Source organism: Wasmannia auropunctata, unplaced genomic scaffold (assembly GCF_000956235.1).
Source record: "Wasmannia auropunctata unplaced genomic scaffold, wasmannia.A_1.0 LD336056.1, whole genome shotgun sequence".
Classification (NCBI taxonomy): domain Eukaryota; kingdom Metazoa; phylum Arthropoda; class Insecta; order Hymenoptera; family Formicidae; genus Wasmannia; species Wasmannia auropunctata.
In genome coordinates this window covers 613,385-634,854 of record NW_012026834.1, presented here as the reverse complement: position 1 = coordinate 634,854, position 21,470 = coordinate 613,385, and the positions used below count along the sequence as shown (strand labels likewise).

The following is a 21,470-nucleotide window of genomic DNA, read 5'->3' as shown; positions in this document are numbered from 1 at the left end:
GAATGGCCAAAAATAGATCCTTCGAAGAAAGAACTTCATTATTTACATATAGCTGCTCCCGATAATATTAATATGGACAACAATGTTAATTTTGGAGAAAAAGAATTATGGAATTCGATTAATTTCAATGAAAATGTATTGAAGCACACAGCTCGAATTAAGGAAGAGTTTTAAACAGATAAACGTCTTTTCTAAAGTGGATTTAAACTTTGTTTAATTTTAATATTAATTAATTTTATTCATGAATTTATATAAATATTTATAAATTTATATAAATTTATATAATTCAGAAAAGTATTTTTCTTTATTCGCAAGTTAAAAATAAAAATAATTATAAACAAATAATAAAAAATGTAATGTTAAAACTTATTGCATAGTTTATAATAAAGCAAGTTGCATGTTCATTCTTGTAGTCTCTCTTTTAATGTAATAATCAGTAAAATCAACGCTTAATGTTCCAATCTTCTAAATATATGTAATAAAATATAAAATTTATTGAACAACTGCATATAAAAAATTATTTTAAAGCAACAAAATATGAGTATTTCAATATATTGAAATATACGGAAAGTGAACTTAATAAATTCTTTAATTGCTAAAGAGTCGAATATTTTATACTTATATGCTGAATGAATTTAGTGTTTTATCCATGTACAGAGTTTTATTAAAATATTGTAGAATTGAAGAATCCAAAAGTATAATATTAAGATAATTATATTAAAGTTCAAGTTAACAAACTCAGCAGTTTCGCACACTTTATATAAAATAATATAACTTCTTTTTAAAAAAAGAAAAATATACGTCAAGTATATAAAAAAGTATCGTACGTTACATTTTTCATAAACCAAAAATATTATTTTAACAAATAAAAGTTGTCCAAAAACAAATATGAAATCAACAAATATGAAATCAACATACAATTAAGTTTCTAAGTATTTGATTAAACATAGAGACAAAAATATTTTATATCAAACGAAAAATATTTTTTTAATAAACCGTTTAAACCATCCAAAAGTATATGCAGTAAAAGTTTAATACCATAATTGTCTTTTCAAATAATTTTAAGTTTCATGAAACAGGCTTATAGGCCCATTTTCACAATGTATGGTTAACGAAAAAGTTATGTAAAACTAAAACTTTAAGTTAATTAAAACGAAAGTTAATTAAAATACACTTTCATAAGCTTATAATCAAATAAACTAACAATAAGAGTTACGTGTATGCGAGTCAGTTGAGTTGACATCAACTGACTCGCATACAGCATCGCCCAAACATATCCGCATTCTAATAATAATTATAAACAATCATAAGAGAATAAATTGTCTATATCAAAAAGTATAATACGAAAATAAAGTCATAAAAATGGTATCAAAAATAAAAATGTAAAAATGAAATATGCGATATTAAAAATATATACTTGTGCTCATGAAGCATATATACAAGAATACAAATAATATTCGTATTTATATTTCAAATTTAGGATACCAGATTTCTTTTTATTTTCGCGAAAGATGATGATCAAGGTCTGTAAAATTCTATCAGATATTTTGATGTGCCATTTTGATGTTAAATGTTGTTTATAAATAAATGCAGCTATCTAACAACCTCAAATAATATAGAATAGTAAAATACTATCAAAACTTAAACTTTATTAATTACAATGTATAAGATAATTATATAAAATTAAAATTAACCAATAATGCTAGAGAGTTTAAGTTTTTAACCTTGACTGGCATGTGTGTGTGTGCTATGATTAATAAAATTCTTTATCAAGCGACGCGGTAGCGGCGCGACGCTAATCGTAAGTACATAAAAGTCGGGTGATGACCTGTGAATATACGACATTGGCACTGTCGAAGCGCTACCGCTAGCTTTATCTCGAATGTCAAAGTTTTTTTGGAATTTCTTGAATTGTTTCTATAAATTTAGATATTACGTGCTTCTCAAAAATGTTTCAATTCTGTGTGAAACATAATATCAACTTATGGAAGTTCCATATAAAGTTATCTACCGTTCTGTATCATTAATTATTTAAGAAACACTTGATACGTACTTTTTTATTCTTGCAGACTATGATGATCACAGTAAGTTTTATTACAATTGTACTTTTTAGTTTTATTGAATTTATTACAATGTCGCTACAGTTAATTTATGCCTTGACTGTAGCTATTATAACTTTCGCACAGCATTACAGAGCATATAGTACGTTAACTGAGTCGTATCACTTATGCGGGGAAATGTTCGGCTGAGGTCGATGAAGGATGTTAAGGATCTTAAAACTTAAATAATAACGTATAAGTTGAATTTATTTGTTGCGTTATATTAGATACTGTAGAAACTTGTAATTATTCGTATAAAGAATTTTATTTAAATACATTTTATACCAAACTATAATAAGCTGAATGACAAATGAAATATTTTAAAGTAATAAATTTACCTATATAAATAAAGTGAAGAATTTTACGCACTAAGATATAAATAAAGTGAAGAATTTTACGGCGTGAGACTCGCATTTGCCCGACTTCAATTTATAATATTGTGTTAAGTGAAAAATCTGATACATTTTTAATTGTCGAAATCATAGTTTTCATGTTAATAGAGACTTAAATAATCGCATTAAATTATAAATTGAAAACAAATCTATATTTATGCATATAAATATCATTATATTCATGTAAGACGTTAATTACTATTTTTAGATTAAAAAGAAATTATTGTAGACATTTGAACAATTACATCATATATAAAAATTTCTTCAAAATATTATAAAATTTTAAGACATTCATAAATATGCACAAAATAGATAAATTATTAAATTCAAAGGTTTAAATAATCTGTATCAAACGTATCTAGCTCATTTATTAAAATGTTAGCCAAGTTTTGAAGATGTTTTGCTTTAGCTGCTGCTTTTTCTAATACTGCTAAAGTATTCGATATGCTTTTAAGTTCGACATTCATCTCAAATGTGTTATCTAATAAATGGCAGAGCCTTGCAAATGTGTTGGAGATTTCCCTAAACACAAATAATAAACAATATTATTACAGAAACGAAATTAAAAAGTAAGTATACATGTTTCACAATCCAAAAAAAATTGACAATTAGTTTAGGAAATTTAGCTTAAAATGTTTGAGAAAGAAATAGATGTGTTAAATAAATCTATTCTAATTAATATAAATCACAAAAATTGAAATTTTATTATAACTGTTTGTTTTACAATTTTAATAGCATCTAATAGCTTTGCAAAAAATATAATAAAATAATTTAAATTGAAGAAGAATTATCCCTCATACATATTTATATATTATTGTATTTGTAAAAGTGTTATAATAAATATTTGCACATACCGTTGTACTTGGTGACTGCAATTATCCACATATGATTGCAGTTTGTTGGTAGTATGGGCCATATATTGTCGTTTAAATTCATGTTCCTTTGCTTCACTATTCCATGTTAGACGTTTATAGAGATATAAAGCACCATATGTAACACCAGTAGCAATTAATCTCCAATCTGCGGTTTTTAACATCTAGAAAAAATTTATTTGTAAAATTTTATTTTTTTTTATAACCCTTTCCTTCATTATACCCATTTTCATATACACGCACGCACGTATGCTTAGAATATACTAACTGATTTAAACACTTTAAACATCTCATTTACTTTTGTTTATATAAAAAAGATTGAAAATTAGAATAAGAAAAAAAAATATTTTAACAAATGTTTATAAATAAATAATTCTTTTGGTTTTCTTACAATTTCTTGATTAATATTAACATATAGTTCTAATATATTCTTTCATTTTTTCTAAGCCTTGTGGGAATATTGTTATGAAAATGACTGCTTTAACAGCTTATAGAAAAATGATATAAAATTAGTCATTAGTGAATAAGAATTAGACGTGTTTACGTTTATAATTGACAAACAACTAATACTTAGAATTTTTCCGCTGAATCAATCAATTAGACATAATATTTGTCAAAAAATTGTAAAAAGAATCAAAGAATAATTATTTATTTAGCAAGTGTTAATAAGCATGTTAAAATAATTTTTCTTTGATAATTGTTTTAATGCGCGCATGTATATGAGGATGCGTACGCATGTATGTATTTATGTAAATGCATATGAAGAAAGGATATGAAAATAAATTATAAATGTTGTATATTTACAAAACTGGCAATAATAAGACCACCATGTGCTAAAACAGTTCTGAGTCTGGCTCATAAATTTGATCCTAAAAATATTAAATATTTTTTAATTTATCACATAACATCCTCATTAAATCATAAAATACACAATTGAAAATTACCTAAACTATTTTCTACATGTGTATAAAGTTCCTGTTTATATATATTTAAAACATGTTGTTCAGGATGAAATGGATCACTAAATTCGTCTATTAGAACGGATGTCGCCGAATTTCTTCAGTTAATGTTTTAGACATTTTTTGTTCTACACTTTCTACCATATGAATTTTATCCTTCGTTTTATGAGTTAACAGCATCAAAATTTAAAAATTTAACTTTGTGTGCTTTGTAAAATTTAACTTATCTTGAACCTCTTTTTTAACGTTTAATTGTTCTCTTCGCATTTTATGTATTCGTTTTAATATCCCATTCAAAACTTGATGTATTTCCCTGTAATAAATAAAAACGGATCGGTTAACATTTTTTGTAAATATACATAACTAATATTTCTTTCCCTCCTCTATGTGAAATTAAAAAAGAATGGAAAAAAAATTATGCCTTCCACTTTCTTACGTTACAATATGTTTGCCACGCTGAGAATGTTGTTCAAATTTAGTCTTTACTGCACTAGACTTTGAGATGCATTCTTCTAATTTTCTTTCGAAATCTTGAAATGCGAAGTATCGAGATTGATAACCTTTTGCTAGCGCACCATCTGTATACATATATTGAATAAAGTAAAGTATTTAATATAGCTAATTTACAAACGATTTTAAAATGTTAAAAAATATTGAAAATATAGTAAACTTGGAACACATTACTATAAGCAGGTTGTCCACGTTGTTCCTGCATACGAGCTTGAAGTGTTTCTTTTGCAGAAATAAAAAAAATTCGTTTTTTGGCATCTTCTAGACTGTAAACCTTTATATTCTTCGATAGAAAGTTAATAGCATCTTGTTTAAATTCTTCTGCAAACTATACCCAAAAATAAATAAATAAAATCTATTTTATACAACTCATAATACAATTGTGATGTTAAAAATATTAAATTTTACTGACATATTATTTATATAAATAGCAATACATAAATTGAATAAAATTCTATTCATAAAATAAAATATTTTCTTTATTAAATTATATATATTAGGTATTAAACTTAGTTTCTGCTACTCACGAATAAATAGCTCCAAAAGTAGTGAACTTTGACAATTATAAGTAAAATTAATTGTCTTTTGTAGATTAGACACTTATCAATAAAATTCAATGCGCAAAGATTCATTGTTGTGATAGCAGTGATATTTTTAATTGATATGTACTTTATTACTAATTTGATTTGGAAACGACATTTTCTGAAGCGTATTAATTGCTTTTTAAAACTTATAGTGAACAAGTCCCGAGATTAAAAAGAACGTGTAGAAACTGTTTAAATGATCCAAAGATGATGATTTCAGTGTGGAAAACAAAGAACGTTCAGAAAGTTTGAGGATATATGCTGAATTGCAAGCATTAGTGGATGAAAACTCAAACACTCAAAGAATTGTTAAATATATGTTACTTCTATGTTTCTAAACGTTTACACAGCCAGTAATTAATGGAAAGTGATTCTTTTGCATGATGAACGAGCAGCCATATATTACAAGAACTGTGAAAGAAACATTGTTAATAGCTCGAATGGAAAGCTCTCCCGCACCCAGTCTACTCTCCAGTCTTGGCGTCCCATCGGATTCTTTTCCGCTCAATGCAACACATGCTGGTACATTTCCAATTACGAACAAGTTGGAAATTGGGTCAATACACGGCTTGCTTCAAAAGATAGCTCGTTCTATCGTTGCAGAATCAATCCAACTTTTGTCAGAAAAATGGGAACAAGTAATAGAAATGGAAAATGTTTTGACTAAGGTATAATTCGTTATAAGGTATTAATTCATATTTTTATTGAAATAAATGCATTTTCCAAGAAAAAAAACAGCAGAAACTAAGTTTATCACACTGAAAATAGAATTTGGTTGCATTAATTGGAAATCTGCTAGAGTAAACTGGTATGTCAGTTTGAAAATCGACGAATTAGGATTCTAGTAGGATTCATCAGACAAATATAATTAATTCTTTCTTATTAAATCGGTCAGAATTTCTTGTCTATCAAATCTTGTTTTTTTTTTGTTAAATATATCAGAATTTTTTGTTGACCAAACAATTCTTTTCATGTTAAATATACTGAAATTTATTGTTGCGTAACCGAATCTCTCCTATTAATACATTTTAGCACATATTAAATTCCAGGAATTACAAGGTTCTGAATTAATTTCGGTACAGAACTAAAAACTATCAAAATATATTTTTCGATAATTTTATCTATAATCTTACCTCTAGAAAAAAAAATACTCTCTCACGCTGCGTCTTTTATGTGCTTCTGTGATGATTCTTAAACATGAGGATTGAATTTGTCCATCACGTCCATCTCACGGCAGTAAAACGTTCTTGCGGAAAACGTTCATTGAATATAACCAGTAGTTTTGTAAATCGAACTAGAAAATATTAATCAAATCGTATAGTAACCGAATAGTAAAGGTCTATCACACATTCTAGTGATGAAATATTAAATCCCCTTGTTATAATCAGATTAGAAATTCTGTTTAGTTTCGTCCAAATGGTAAAATTCATTCAACCATATACATCTTCTTATAAAAATAAGCAGCTCGATGTACGATATTACTGAAATACAAGTATATCTATAACTCGGAAATCAAATCAAATGGGATATACAGGGTGTCCCAAAATTGGCGCATTCGGAGTACATAACGTGATACTTTGTGCTAAAAGGAACAATTTTTTCCTTTAGCAAATTTTGATCTGACAAGTAATTTTGGCAGGAGAGCTGGTTAAAGTTAACGAATAAAATATATCATAATTCTGATTAATATGTATACAAATGTATACAATGTGACTTAAGAAAGATGAGATATTAATAGTAAAAATATCCATTATTCTTATTCTTCTCGAATATTATTTGAATTTGTATCAATAATATTTATACAATCATAATATTTTATTCGATATTTTGTATCAAATGTAGAAAAAAAATCGAATAGTCGATAATATCGAATATCGATATCCATCTCTAGCAAGTGCTGCTGCTGGCTGCTGGCGGCTGGCGCTGCAGAGTGGAGCTGTGCTGCAAGTAATTTAATTTTTAGTGATCGGCAGAAATGGCGTTCGTTGGTAAGGACGCTCCGCCTCTGTGGCAAAATGGACCGGTTCCTGGGGCATTTTATCACTTTCCAGGGAACGAATATGGCACCGGTGGATTCCAGAAATCACAGTACGTTTCGATATGACTATATTTTTATAATGCATAAACGCTTTTCATCCCGCTCGCGTACAACCCTTTGTACATAACCTATACATGTCTATGATGATGGTGCAAATCTCACTTGTCATCTTCTCTCTTATGCAGAGGAAATAAAACTCAAAATACTTGAGAGGTATACTAAGGCTGCTTTTCTTTTAAGAAACACAAATCAACACACAGATTAACGCACGACGAGCACACTTAAACCTTACATGGTATTGTATATCAGTCAAGCAAAGTTCTGGGATCAAGTTTGCAGATCCGTTCTGTAATAATTATTCAGTTGGACAAAACACACAGTCCGACTCTCCTTCCGAGAAGAGCCATTGAGTGTCGATTGAGTTTGAACAAAATTGCAAAGCGAACATGTGTCGATTTGCGTCAAATGTGTCGATTGTGCCTCTTGAAAGGAAAGCAGCCTAAATAAACTTACAAACACAGAGACTGTCTAACTCTCATTCTGTTATTTACAGATCCCCCATAACGACCGGCACATCTGTCATTGGTATACAATTCAAAGACGGCGTCGTAATTGCGGCGGATGTCCTGGGATCGTACGGATCGCTCGCTCGTTACAGAAATCTGGAGCGTCTTATGAAAGTTAACGAAAACGTCATTCTAGGCGCGTCCGGTGATTATGCCGATTTTCAGTGCATCAAGAGTTACGTAGAAAGAAAGATGTAAGTCCTTGCAATCAGCATGATGTCTTTTTTTTATACGTATCCTTCATATTTTTCGTCCACGAGCTGGACACGAGCCTCTCTCAACCTGTTTAGGTTAGCGAATTCTAGCCATTTTTCTTATCATGCTGACTAATGCGAGTTGATCAGGGGCTCAATTGATTTTGCTTCGGTGATATGCGCACAGGACAAGATATTCTTCATGATTTGCTACTACCTTTTCCAAGAGATGGCGATCGAATAAAATCAGATGTTTTTGTTTTGATATTGATGCAATCTGATTTGAATTCAGATCCTTGGCATGGAGAGCAGACACACAACTCTCTGTGCCATGATCGCCACACACGTCTTTAGTATTCTTAAAATATTTTATTCTTGGTTAGCTACGTATGATGAACTAATAAAAAGTTTTTGAAACGTTACTGTACGATGTAAGAGTATATTAGAATTTCCAACTGTCAAGACAGCGTCAATTTACATCGCGACGGCGATGCTTTTGTTTCAGTCTGGAGGAACAGTGCTTGGACGATGGATTTAGTTTGAAGCCGAAAGCGCTTCATTGCTGGCTAACACGCGTCTTGTACAACAGACGATCGAACTTCGATCCGTTTTGGAACAATTTTGTGATTGCTGGTTTGGAAAATGGGAAACCGTAAGTGTCATATCCCTCAATAGAAAACAGAGATAAGAATATTATATTAAATATATTTACAAATCAAGAAATAAATATTCCTCTACATATATATTTTTTTACAAAACATTTTGTAATTGCAATTAAAAATAGAAAAGGACTAAATATAATATATGATAAAAAAAAGAAGAGATCTGATCTATCTGACTTTCGAATGTCTTCAGGCCCGTCATAAATCGCAATCTATCCTTTTCAGATTTTTGGGGACTGTGGATAAGCTTGGAACAGCTTACAACGATCCCGTTATTGCGACTGGATATGGCGCTTACATGGCGACGCCTATACTGAGAAAAGCTTACGAAGAGAATAACGAAATGAGTAAGGAAGAGGCCATCCAGCTTCTATACAAAGTGATGCAAGTTCTCTTCTACAGAGACGCGCGATCTTTCCCAAAGGTAAACTATCCAAATTCGTACATGCGTAGTCAATAATTTTAATCGTATATTTATTAATAATCTATTGCGCTTTTTCAGTACCATCTTGGCATTGTTACGAAGGAAAAAGGTATCGAAATACAAGGACCGCTAACCTTAGACAGTTATTGGGGACCTGCAATCCTGTAAAACTGTAATATTTTCGTATTCTTTTAAAATAAGTTATAATAAAAGAGTTTACGGTGAAAAAAAATCCATTCTCTTGGCTAAATTCGAAGAAATTTTTATCAATTATACATCTATTTGCATTATATGTATAAAAGAATAAGAAAATATTAATATTGATAATCATATTAATAATTTTCGTTGTAACAACAAACTTTTCCTAATTTTTATTTTTACACGTAAAAACACGAGATAAAATACCTGCAAAACGTACATGCAAATTAATTTATATATGTGTACTAGAAATAATATATTTAATAGATACTTTCTCTTATAAATAATAATGATACCGATTATATAGACTAAAGCGTTAGTATTTCGCATCCAGTATCTGTTATTAAAATTGTGTGTTCGACTTGAGCTGTTCTGGAATTGTCGACGGTACAAGCTGTCCATCCATCCTCCAGAATTTCGATCTGCGTCGTTCCTTGACTCAAAGCCGGCTCGATAGTGAACGTCATACCTGCTTCCATTCTCTCAAGATAATCATTTGCTGCAAAACAGAAACAAAAACATCAGTACATCAAGTATATGTGAACGATTTGGCATATCTACAATAATTTATTCTGAGATTGAAGAATATTTTCTATGGAAATTATTTTCTGTAAGATTTTGAACGAATCAGACAATTTCTGCTGATCGTCTATTAACGTTAACGTGCATTAATCTTACAATTAGTGAAATATTTTTACCAAAGTGATAAATGTCCGGAGCACCGTGAAAGTAAGTCCCAATACCATGACCTAATAGTCCGGGTATTACATTCAAATTGTGTTTATCTGCTGTCTCTTCTATCACATTACCTGGAGAGTAATAGAACCAGATTTTACAGAATGTTGTATGAAATAAATAACGCATTATGTAGGCATATATTGAGATTTTTAATCATCTACATATTATTACCAATATTGCAAAAACGTTCGTTTGGTTTGCATATTTCAATAGCTGACTTTAAGCACAATTCCGTGACCGTTATCAATCGTTTGCCTTCTGAATCCACTTCACCCACTTGAAACATGGCTGAGCAATCGCCATGATAACCATTAAGATACACCTACTTAAGCAAAAAAACATTTAATTTTTTTTTGTTATAACTTGTAACATTTTTTTTCTTCGAAACTGTTATAGTAGAGAAAGACGACTTTCTCATAAAAGATAAAACTACTCACTGTTATGTCGACATTGAGTATATCACCTTCCTGCAAAGGCCTATTGTCTGGAATGCCATGGCAAGCGATATTGTTAACACTGGTACATATAGACTTGGGAAAGCCACGGTAGTTGAGCGGACTGGGATAAGCTCCGTTACCAATGATCATATCGTGTACTTGTTGGTCGAGAAAATCGGTTGTAACGCCTGGCTAGAACATACATCAATTTTGTCTTACATGCTTATGATGTGTGGATGTATATCTGAAAGCTATTAATAATCCCTGGGGATTACATTCCAGAAAGCTGACAAAAGGACAAAAATATATACATATACAAGTAGACGTTACTTTCAAAATACAATTTCTCGATTTTGATTTGCAATTGATTGCTACATGTAACAATCTTTACGCACATTTTAAGTGCATAGTGAACGATACATTTTTATATGAGCAACTCTTCTTTTTTCAATTTGTCAAACTTTTGCAGCCAAAGTTTGTTTATACCTTTCAGATGTTCTTTGTACATACAGAGCTCCAGATTCATTACATCTCTCATCTACAAATTCGTTTGTGGCTTTAAAAGCTGATAATCGAGGTAACATGAATCTGAACTCTTACACAGTACATGAGAATAGTTCACCTTGATTAGTGCGCCAACTTGACGCAGAATGCGACTAGCAAGTTTACAGCTATGCCTCATACATTCTATTTGATATTCGTCTTTGATCTCAGGCGTCTCCGGTCCATTTTTGGGTATCATAGACTGACTGTAGGACGGCTGGGGTATGTACGCGGGTACAGTAACTTTTTCAGAAACCAGCCACGGCTGGACTATGGCATACCTTCCAAAAGAATTGTCATTCTGGGTATCAACAAATCTGAGTGTTTTCACATCTCCAGCCTAAAAGAGACACGAGTTTCTTAAATATAATTAAAATAATAATCTTCCACTTCGATATCAATGTCTCTTACATTAATCCGGTCTAATGAATAATTTAGTATAACAAAATGTATGTTTAATCACTTTAATCTGTAGGTAAAAAAAAAAGGACATACCCTTGACATAGTCTTGAAGAAGTTCAGAAGGTACGCCTTGGAGGACTGTGCCATTCGAATTAAGCCTCTAGTCGAGCTCATGTTACCGATATCTCGTTTATCTCGTTTTCACCAGTCAAATCAAGTCAAATCAATGCGACATGCGGACGTGAATGATGTGATCTCTCCCTTCTGTCTCCTTTCTGTTTGGCACCAATAATAATAATATTAATAATACCGAATCACGCATGTGCCGCATGTGCGCGTTGATAAATAAACGCTGAAGAAAACTAACCTGAGTAACCTGCTGAGACAATATTGAGAAATCGAGGATTAATTGAGCAATAGTGAAAGAAAATCCAAACGATATTTAGTCACATGATTAAGAAAATAGGAAAGATATTATAATATTGAGAAGAAATAGAACTAAAAGTTAAAAGCGGATGTATACAACGAAAGGTGCTGCGTAACCTCGTGAAGAGGTTAAAGGCAAATCCCCCAACCAACCAGTACCGGACTACCGGTGGAGGCGGTGGAACACACTAAAAACCTCCTCTGAGAAATCGAAGAATAAACAAATAAATCTCCACCCAGACGAGAAGTTTATTTCTGCCAAATTTTTTTGTTGATTTTATGCAAAAACGCACGGAATAAGCCTAATTTTATCCAAATCGGAGGTGAGGAAGGCTAAATTATTATAAATAATTACCGAGAAGAGAAATAAGAGGAAATATGATGCAAACGCAAGGAGCTATGGAGATATTTCTTAACGCCTCAAAAACTGCCTTGGTAATATAATTTTTGTTATGCAGTTTCAGAATACTATTATTTTACATTCCATCCATTTTATCTGTTAGCATTTTATTGCAGTCCCGGTTGTCCTTCTACCGAACGATTCGTGTCGTCCTGGGGAATCCGACGTGCGACTTGGATTCCGCCGTATGCGCTCTGGTCCAAGGATTGTTGGAGTACAGTGACGTCGAGAAGCGCGGCCTCGCCGACGTCGCCGTAATACCAGTCATGAATATCCCAGAGAAAGAGTTTCGCATCAAGACGGAAGTGGTTTACAGCCTGAAGTCCCACGACATCCCGCTGAGCTTGCTGACATTCAGGTAACTCGTCCTCTCGGTCTTCTGGAAAGCAGACAGTGAGCTTCGTGCTATTTCGATTATACTCCCGACAGAGATCAGCTCGATTTGCAAAATGTGCAGAACGACGCCGACAAGAAGCTGGAGCTGATTCTGGTCGACCATCATACTCTCGCGAGCGAGGATGTCGCGTTGAAACCCTCAGTCGTGACGATTGTCGATCATCGGCCGCTGGATCCAGCCTGGTCGTGGCCTGATGTGCTGTTGAATGTAGAAATCGTTGGAAGCTGTGCCACTCTTGTCGCACGCAATGGCCTGCAGAAGAATCCAGATATGCTGGACAGACAACTCTCAAGCCTCTTGCGAGGTAAGAATACTATTATTCTTAGATCATTTGAATAATAAATTCTTATTATACAGGATGGCCTCGAATGTTTTGACCAGACTCTGAGATTTTCTATGGAAATTTAATTCTGAACAAAAAGTTTCCTATAAATATGGCTACAATATCATGGAAAGTATACGTTTTTTATAAAAAATCTGAAAACAAGTTTTAAAAAATGTATCTTTCAAATGGAAGCAAAATTAAGTGTGATATGTTTCATAGGTTTTGAAATAACAATTTGAAATGTGTTTTAAAGGAGAATTTTTCAACCCATATTTATAGGAAACTTTTTGTTCAGAATTAAATTTTCTACAAAATCTCAAAATTTGACCAACATTCGGTGCCACCCTATATAATAAGGATCTATTATTCAAATAGTCTAAGAATAGTAATATTGTATATAATAAAGACACAAGACCATTTTTATTATACAACATCCAATATTTTCAGGTCCAATACTGATCGACACTTATAATATGTCGGCTGAAGCTGGTCGAACAACTGCTACTGATGTCAATGTACTAAATGCTCTCGAGCAACTAGGTGGACTTACGTCCGACAGAACTGAGACATTTCAGAAGATTATGCATGCGAAAGCAGACGTCAGTGAATTAACTCTTGAAGAGCTGATGATTAAGGATCTAAAAGTGACGAGTGGGATACCTCTCGTCGGATTTTCCCTTTTAGCAGAAGTGCGTTATTTGGAATTTTTTAAATTTATTAATAGTGTGATTTTTTTAAAATTAATTGAAAATATTTATTTTCAGAATTTTCTCGCGCGAGAAAATGCGAAGGAGGTCGTGGAAAAGTTTGCTAATGAAAGAAATTGCAATGTCGTGGTTCTCATCGGGCAGAATGTGAGCGAGGAACGTGTATCCAGAGACATCGCAATCTTTTCAAAATTACCAATGTACTTTTATAATAATACTTTTCAACATAATCAATTGGCGAACGATGTGAGTTTATTTAATGCAATTTTGTTATAAAATTTATCTCAATATCTCAGTACACACTTTTTTTGCACATCTTTGTTTGCAGATAATTCAAGCGTTGACTGAATCCACCGAGCCATCTCTAAATCTAGAATTAATCAAAGAAATTCGAGAAGAGAAATATAGCCTCCGTTTGTATAAACAAGGAAACGTGACGGTAACACGTAAACAGATATTACCGATTGTACAGAAAACGGTATTATTGCATAGAAATGAAAAAGCATAGAACTAATACGTAGGATGTAAAATAAAATAAAAAATATTGTGGAGGTACAAAGTTCGTTAACAAAAAAATATTAGTCCAGGACACCTGTTATCGCACAATATTTCCTACTCCTTTATATGTCGTATTAAATTAAATAGCGCGTTTTGTTTTAAAAAATCTTTGGAGTTAATGGAAAGCTTTTGTCGATGCTCGTATTGTGGAAAAATATCTCGATTATCGGGAATTTTATGATTTTGCGCAGTGAAACGCCGCCGCTATCGCCATTGGCTGGTCGGAACGTCACACCCCTCGGCGTTATCGCGTATCATCCCCGAAAGGATCCTTTCCTCCCGCGATATCTCCCGCTGGAGAGAGCGATGCCGCGACTATCGGTCACCCCTCGCTCGCGCGAACGTCGCGGAGGTGCGCGGGATCGGGACGCACCGTGAAAACACCGTGCAGCGCAATCGTTTCTTTTTTTGGCATCTCGTGCGAGACAGAGAGACGCGAATAAGGGATGCGAGCCGAGCGGAGCAGTTAAAGCGCGAAAACTCGACTACAGTGAAAGAGGCTTATTATTAACGCGACGCACACGTGTGTTCCATTTAAAATTATGAGACTGGCCTCGGTGCGTCGGCGGCCGCATCTCCCGAACGGTAAGGACATCCGGCAGAGATTCCGGCTGAAGATCGGAGCGGCGGCTCGACGCTCGCCAGCCTGACGATCCTCCCCCGAGAGAACGAGATCGCGGGCCGCGTTCGGCGAGAGAGATAAAGAAGGGGTGGCGGAGGAGGAGGAGGGGGGGAGAAAAAAGAAAAGAAACGAATTAACGAAATAATACGCGCGGACAGAGAATTTCGCCCACCCGCGAAATAACGCGCATATTGATCGTTCCATACTTGTTGCGCAGAGACAACAGCCGGGCCAAGCTACGCCGAGTATCAACATCCCCACCCTGTGCGAGAGCGAAAAGCTGCATCGCATCTCGCGGCCGCCGACGTTTCGTGAAATCGTATTTTTCCTTCCACGGTGCGTTACGAACGCCGTGCACCGGTGGTCCTCCCTGCGTGGGAAAACGGGGATGAGGGTGTCCCTCGGGCTGTATTATGATTTGTAAATGTGCTCGGAGTATCGATACGCGCCGCGCTATCGCAACATATCATGGAGACAGTACGCCTTTTGATAAAAGTCCTAATGCTGTTCAGCTGGTGCGCGAAGGGATTCGTCGGGAACGCTCTCGGTAAGTTGGCCCTGCCGCCTTCGTCGCCTCGTTATCAACCCTTTGGTACGCGTGGGTGACATTTATTTTACAATATGTATTTTTATATGCTGGATTCGCGGATCTCATGTGATGTCTTTTGTTGGCACAAAAGCACATTTTCTCTCTTTTTAATTAGAATTTTCGTTAGAATTTTTGAAAACATAATGATTTGTATTCATTATTTAATTATTAAAAGTTGACTGTAATGGATTGAATAAGATAATTTTATTATTATATTAATAATTATATTATTAATAATGGCGACAAAGAAAGCAATCCTATAAGTAAAAATATTAATAATAAGTGCATTTTTTATCGTTATTCGTTCAAACATATAATTGTGTTTATTTTATGTAGACTATATTTAGATTAGTAATAAATTAGCCAAATAATTCAGCTTTTTATTAAATATTTAATAAATTATTAATATATAAAGAATATGTATAAATTATACATATATAATTCAACTCTGTATTCAATATTCAAGATGTAACGGTAATCATAATTTTAGAAAAATGTATTCTTCCACTCGGTATGGAAGAAGGAAAAATCCCGGATGAAGCGATCACCGCGTCGTCCAGTTATGAGATGAAATCCGTCGGTCCCCAAAACGCGAGGTACAGAGATTAACACGAAAATATGTACATATTATACAATCATTATAATATGTATAGCCATTAATATATGAATATTCATAGAATACGACAGGAAAAGAACGGTGGTGCTTGGTGTCCGAAGGCACAAATCAGTAGCGCTATACGCGAATACCTGGAAATCGATCTGACGAGAGACCATCTTATCACATGGACCGAGACTCAGGGGAGATTCGGTAACGGTCAAGGTCAGGAATATGCCGAGGCATTTTTTCTGGAATATTGGCGGCACGAAAAGTGGCATCAGTACAAAGATTTAAGAGGGAACAAGGTATACATATCCTCGGTTATTAATAAAGATTAATGCAAAACTATGGTTGATATTTTATTTACAAAATTGCAATATAGAATGCAATTAAATTTAACTAAATCTTTAATAGCTTGGAATTAAAGATTTCGTAAAAAATCACTCTTAAGACTTTTTAGAAAGATTAATTGAATTTTTTTAACTTTAAGAAGCGATAATTTTTTAATTAAAATTAATTTCTTGTCACACTCGTAAAAAAATTTTTTTCTAAAATTTTCGGGACAGAATTGTTAGGACAGAAAATTTAATATTAATTTAATATTTTATTGACGTTATACTTACATTACAGGTCCTACGTGGCAATAGCAATACATATCTAGTCGAGAAACAGAAGTTAGATCTGCCATTCGTCGCGAGTCGAGTGAGATTTGTTCCTTACAGTCAGCATCCTCGCACCGTATGCATGCGCGTCGAGATTTACGGCTGTATCTGGAATCGTGAGTTTTGTTCATGTGCTATTTAATTTTACGTTTATTACATTTTGCATATAATAAATCATCTTTTTTTTGTGAAAATGTATAATTAGCATTAAAAAATTTAAAAGTATTAAAAATTATACGTAAAGAAATATATGAATTTCAAACAATTGCTGCGTTCCGATATTCACTGCCAGTGCTAAAAATCGATAGTGCACGTAACGTATATTTTAGATTTTCAGTACTTGCAGTGAATATCGGAACGCAGCCAATGAATTTGAAACAATGGATTGTGAAATATAAATTCAATATAATGAAAGCACCCTTCATTATTTATGCAGAAGGCATTGCTAGTTATACCGCGCCTAAAGCTGATACAGACGGGCCTAACGGGTGTAATGTCGAGGATACGTCATACGACGGCACGGAAATCGAGAATTTGATGTTGAACGGATTGGGGCAACTAACCGACGGCATAATCGGCAGCGAAACGGAAATCCTGGAATCTGACAGGGTGTCCAATTGGGTCGGCTGGCACAATCGAGATAACGTAGAATTATTCTTTGAATTTCAACTTGCACGGAAATTCAGGAATTGTACGATTCATGTTGCCAATCTGCCTGATCTAAGTGTTGAGGTGCGCGTGTGTTGTTCGAAATAAATTCTTCAAATATATAGTAACAAGCCTATTCTAAATTAAGAAATTTTTAGATGTTCTCGGCAGTAAACTTTTGGTTTTCGTCGGACGGCAAGGAGTATCACGAAACACCGGAAACGTTTCAAATGTTTAACGACCCTAAAGTGAACATCATTCCTGGCGGTAGCAATGAAAAGGGTGGCAGAAGTAGAAATAGCGCCCTGATATCTATTCCATTGCAATCGAGAGTCGGCAAATTTATTAAGGTGGATATAAAGCCTCAGTCAAAATGGTTGTTGCTAAGCGAAATCACATTTGAGACAGGTATAACTGAAAGTCTGATTTCATTGATATTAATTTCCTTATCACATCTATAATCAAGATTATTAATTTTGTAATTCAGTTCCAGATGTAAAAAACAGCACTGACGGAGCACTGGCGCATTTGTCGTGGATATACACGAACAGCAACGAGAACATATCCCAAATGACCAATCAGGATCAGATTGCGAGAATGAAACAGATAGAGGATAAAGAGATTGGCGATGTGGAAGTTCAAACTGACAACAAGATCAGAGGCGACGCCGGCGATGAGAGGAAGATCGATATTCAACACGGTGGTACAATGACGGGAAAACCGAAAACTGACTCGAACGAGACAACGTTGGTGCTGAACGAGTCGAATTTGACGCCGGATGCCTTTCCCGTGAACAATTCGCCAGCGTATATCGGGCTAATTAGCGCCGCGCTGACTATAATAGTCTTTTTTTCTGGTTGCACGGTCTTCCTGATAAAGCAGAGGGGCCGCAACAAAGTGGCCCTGTTACAAAAGCATACCGCGTTATTATGCGGCTCGCCGGCGCCGGGTATCACGATCAATACGAAGGATATCAAATTACCCACACCGATCGTGGTAAACAATCTGTCGCAATCTCGGCTGTCGTTGAAAAGCAAAATTGCCTCGAATAACGATTACAAATTCGGCGATGGCGACACGAGCGAGCAGCACGGCATTTACGAGAAGATTAATAAAATATCCCCGGAGCCATACGTCAAATGTGAAGCGAGATCCAATTATAAAACGGAACATTTTGGTACGTATATAGAACCGCGTATTAATGACCCGCTAATGGCATTAATAATTGGGTCTAATATCGATTGCAGTGTCCAATCGCGCCAAGCGGTCGAGAAGTTTTATTTTATTTTATACATTAGATATAGAGGCACGAAATCTCTATAATCAGAACGTAACGTAAAATTATCCTAATATAATTATCAGAATGCAATAATTTATTTGATTTTGCTTCTTTGCATTCCGTCTGCACTTGATAATTTACATTTGCTCCAATTTTCCTGCGCCTTTCCTAATTGATTTTAGTTTAGTCATGATTAATTTAATATTCAATAATACGAACGCGCATTAATTAGTAAAATAAACGAAATTATTTATAAATTTGTAATAACAAGCACCATATTAAACTTATTATTATATTTGTTAAATAATGCTCGTGTTCAATCAAACGTCTCGCTTGTGCGTGCTCAAATTTTATATTCTGTCTAACATTCTGTCTATATCATTGACTTCGCGTGCGTTTCTCTAGATACTAAAACCAGCGAAAACTTCACCGACGAGGCGCGAGTGGAATGCGTAATACCAACGATGTCGAAAAAACTGAGTCACTCGCAAACGGGAAAAATTAATCAGAGAGTATACGAGAGTTATTACGCGGCCACGGACATCTTGACGGTAAGAGAAACTCGCAGCGTATACAAATGTGACTGATTTAAATGATTTTGCGATCGTTAATGCAATACTCGATACAGTATTACGGTATGTTGTAGATCAAGAGACGCGATCAGCAACCCGTTGTGAGTCTCTTCACACCGCTGCTCATTCGGGATTCGATCGTGTCGTACAAACGCGGGAATTACGACGTTCCGCGCATCTCTCGGCATCGATTAAGAATCCTCGATAAGCTCGGCGAAGGAAATTTCGGTTTGGTGAGTCGCGTATATTTTCACTTTTTTTTTTTCTAGACATGAATCGCCAAGGCATCCTCTTTCTCAGACGTTTCCTGAATGTCTTTGCTGTTCAATTTTGTGGAGAAATTTTTAACATGCATTCTCATGTTACTCGATTTAGGTTCACCTGTGCGAGGCAAAAGGCATACAAAATCCGGATCTAGGCATCCTCCAAAACCGTCAAGTAGTTATAGTCCGGTCCTTATGGCGCGGCGTGGTTGACGCTTTAAGGTAAAAGCATCGCGTTTTTGTTCAACGAGCTTCTGCAAAGCTCTTGATTTGCATAAAAAAAAAAACTTATCGTTTTAGGGAGGACTTTATGAATGACATGCACATTTTGGCTGAAATACGGGACGTCAATATCGCCAGGATAATCGCGATCGTTGAGGAGGAGCCTTTCAGTGCCATTTTCGAATACGGAGAACTCGGGGATCTGTCGAGTTTTCTAAAAAGTCGCGATCGCGACGCGCCGATAAGGTAAGCCTGGCATGATGACAGTTCGATCGAAGATTTCGTCCATTAATTTTCTCTGTAAACGCTATCACGCGGTATAACAAATTCCGCAGTTACGAGTGCTCGTTGAATCTGGTGACGCAGATCGCTTCGGGTATGAAGTACCTCGAGAGTTTGAACGTACCGCATTGCGATCTAGCAGCCAGGTAACAATACATTTGTTATATACATATTTAGTGATAACATCACGTGCATATGTTCTACACGTGTGTCAAATATATTTCGTAGGAATTGCATCGTTTGTAAAGATCTGCTGATTAAGGTGTCCGATCAGGCCATGTATTGCAGTAAATATGACGGCGAATACTACGTCGACGAGTGCTACGCGAAGATACCATTACGCTGGATGGCATGGGAAGCGGTCCTATCGGTAGTTATTTATCTCGTAATTTTGAGATGTAGATCTTGTAGATTTCAAAGAAAAAAAATTTCTATTCATTTAATTGTCTATTATCTCGTTTAGTCTAATCTTCAGTCACTCAATTTAAATTACTTTATTTTTCAAATAAAATAATATAATCTAAAAGATTGTTTTGAGGAGAGAGAATGAAACATTCCGCGAGAAAGATCGAGACATTTGGTCGGCATTATCTGAAAATTTTGTGATATTTAAATCAAATTGAGAGTAATATTTCTCGCTTACGTTTAGGGAAAACGAAGCTGCCAATCCGACGTTTGGTCGTACGGCGTGACGGTTTGGGAAGTGCTGACGCGCTGCGAGGACGTACCGTACGCCGACCTGACCTCGGAACAGGTGTTGGAGAACTGCGGCCTGTGGTACTCGTTGCAGGACAACGGCGGCAAGAAGAAGTGTCCGCGGGTCCTCGAGCAGCCGGTGTTCTGCACGGACGATCTGTACCGGCTGATGCTGCGATGTTGGTGTAAGCTTGCGGAGGATCGACCCAGTTTCCAGGAGATTTACTGCTACCTCAAGAAGCTGACTCTGGATTAAGTGTGCGCGAATGCGAACGCATCTCTGCCGAAAGAGCATACGAGAAACGCGATCCATGCTCCAGCAGCAACAACAGCAGCAGCAGCAGCAGCAACAGCGGCGACGGCGGCGGCAGCGCGACGTTGCTAGTCTCCGCAGGGAATGACACATTTCCTGACTACCCGTTCGTTCCACTCGGTGGCGATGCGTTTATAGGTGCATCATACATACGTGCATACGTACACGTGTCCCCTATTGTGCATTTGTGTATCTACAGGCGAACTCGTGACCGGCATTTGCAAGGCGATTACGCAAAGCGCCACGTAACTGTTAACAGCAGTATCCACTCTGCCAATTAGTATTACATAAAG

General features: G+C 34.9%; 4 protein-coding genes and 1 pseudogene across 5 annotated transcripts; 3 read left to right on the top strand and 2 right to left on the bottom strand.

The window, feature by feature from the left end:
• Positions 1-2,817: 2,817 nt before the first annotated feature.
• On the bottom strand, positions 2,818-5,531 carry LOC105450763 (annotated as a pseudogene).
• A 1,815-nt stretch (positions 5,532-7,346) lies between these two features.
• On the top strand, positions 7,347-9,532 carry LOC105450760 (proteasome subunit beta type-4). The gene is made up of 5 exons (XM_011690755.1): positions 7,347-7,504; positions 8,008-8,214; positions 8,720-8,866; positions 9,102-9,300; positions 9,379-9,532. Exons 1-5 carry the CDS (start codon positions 7,392-7,394, stop codon positions 9,466-9,468), a joined length of 756 nt encoding a protein of 251 aa, XP_011689057.1. The 5' UTR covers positions 7,347-7,391; the 3' UTR covers positions 9,469-9,532.
• Positions 9,533-9,639: 107 nt separating this feature from the next.
• Positions 9,640-11,808, bottom strand: LOC105450758 (methionine aminopeptidase 1D, mitochondrial). Its single transcript, XM_011690752.1, has 6 exons — positions 11,712-11,808; positions 11,296-11,556; positions 10,674-10,865; positions 10,408-10,558; positions 10,197-10,307; positions 9,640-9,997 (listed from the first exon to the last, which is right to left on the bottom strand). The coding sequence occupies exons 1-6, from the start codon at positions 11,790-11,792 to the stop codon at positions 9,807-9,809; spliced, it is 987 nt and encodes a 328-aa protein (XP_011689054.1). The 5' UTR covers positions 11,793-11,808; the 3' UTR covers positions 9,640-9,806.
• Positions 11,809-12,387: 579 nt separating this feature from the next.
• Positions 12,388-14,428, top strand: LOC105450759 (protein prune homolog). 2 transcript variants are annotated; one of them, XM_011690753.1, is made up of 6 exons: positions 12,388-12,479; positions 12,561-12,802; positions 12,874-13,145; positions 13,614-13,855; positions 13,931-14,119; positions 14,202-14,428. In XM_011690753.1, exons 1-6 carry the CDS (start codon positions 12,423-12,425, stop codon positions 14,379-14,381), a joined length of 1,182 nt encoding a protein of 393 aa, XP_011689055.1. In that variant the 5' UTR covers positions 12,388-12,422; the 3' UTR covers positions 14,382-14,428. The 2 variants fall into 2 exon arrangements, with proteins under 2 accessions (XP_011689055.1, XP_011689056.1); XM_011690754.1 differs by having other exon boundaries at positions 12,392-12,479; positions 12,548-12,802.
• A 1,002-nt stretch (positions 14,429-15,430) lies between these two features.
• Positions 15,431-21,204, top strand: LOC105450757 (discoidin domain-containing receptor 2-like). The gene is made up of 14 exons (XM_011690751.1): positions 15,431-15,600; positions 16,133-16,238; positions 16,320-16,545; positions 16,871-17,018; positions 17,339-17,634; positions 17,709-17,958; positions 18,038-18,727; positions 19,235-19,380; positions 19,476-19,634; positions 19,777-19,886; positions 19,965-20,132; positions 20,222-20,314; positions 20,397-20,538; positions 20,818-21,204. Exons 1-14 carry the CDS (start codon positions 15,522-15,524, stop codon positions 21,118-21,120), a joined length of 2,916 nt encoding a protein of 971 aa, XP_011689053.1. The 5' UTR covers positions 15,431-15,521; the 3' UTR covers positions 21,121-21,204.
• The last annotated feature ends 266 nt before the right edge of the window (positions 21,205-21,470 follow it).

What these genes read in the sequence shown, in the direction of transcription:
- LOC105450760 (XM_011690755.1), top strand. Translation starts at nt 7,392, where the DNA reads ATGGCGTTCGTTGGTAAGGACGCTCCGCCTCTGTGGCAAAATGGACCG. An exon ending in AGTTACGTAGAAAGAAAGAT is followed by an intron (nt 8,215 to 8,719) that starts GTAAGTCCTTGC and finishes CTTTTGTTTCAG; the next exon opens with TCTGGAGGAACAGTGCTTGG. An exon ending in ACGCGCGATCTTTCCCAAAG is followed by an intron (nt 9,301 to 9,378) that starts GTAAACTATCCA and finishes GCGCTTTTTCAG; the next exon opens with TACCATCTTGGCATTGTTAC.
- LOC105450758 (XM_011690752.1), bottom strand. Translation starts at nt 11,792, where the DNA reads ATGAGCTCGACTAGAGGCTTAATTCGAATGGCACAGTCCTCCAAGGCG. An exon ending in AAGTTGGCGCACTAATCAAG is followed by an intron (nt 10,866 to 11,295) that starts GTGAACTATTCT and finishes TGTATGTTCTAG; the next exon opens with CCAGGCGTTACAACCGATTT. An exon ending in TCCGGACATTTATCACTTTG is followed by an intron (nt 9,998 to 10,196) that starts GTAAAAATATTT and finishes TCTGTTTTGCAG; the next exon opens with CAAATGATTATCTTGAGAGA.
- LOC105450759 (XM_011690753.1), top strand. Translation starts at nt 12,423, where the DNA reads ATGATGCAAACGCAAGGAGCTATGGAGATATTTCTTAACGCCTCAAAA. An exon ending in ACTCTCAAGCCTCTTGCGAG is followed by an intron (nt 13,146 to 13,613) that starts GTAAGAATACTA and finishes CAATATTTTCAG; the next exon opens with GTCCAATACTGATCGACACT. An exon ending in GATTTTCCCTTTTAGCAGAA is followed by an intron (nt 13,856 to 13,930) that starts GTGCGTTATTTG and finishes ATTTATTTTCAG; the next exon opens with AATTTTCTCGCGCGAGAAAA.
- LOC105450757 (XM_011690751.1), top strand. Translation starts at nt 15,522, where the DNA reads ATGGAGACAGTACGCCTTTTGATAAAAGTCCTAATGCTGTTCAGCTGG. An exon ending in ATTCGTCGGGAACGCTCTCG is followed by an intron (nt 15,601 to 16,132) that starts GTAAGTTGGCCC and finishes TCATAATTTTAG; the next exon opens with AAAAATGTATTCTTCCACTC. An exon ending in GTCGGTCCCCAAAACGCGAG is followed by an intron (nt 16,239 to 16,319) that starts GTACAGAGATTA and finishes GAATATTCATAG; the next exon opens with AATACGACAGGAAAAGAACG.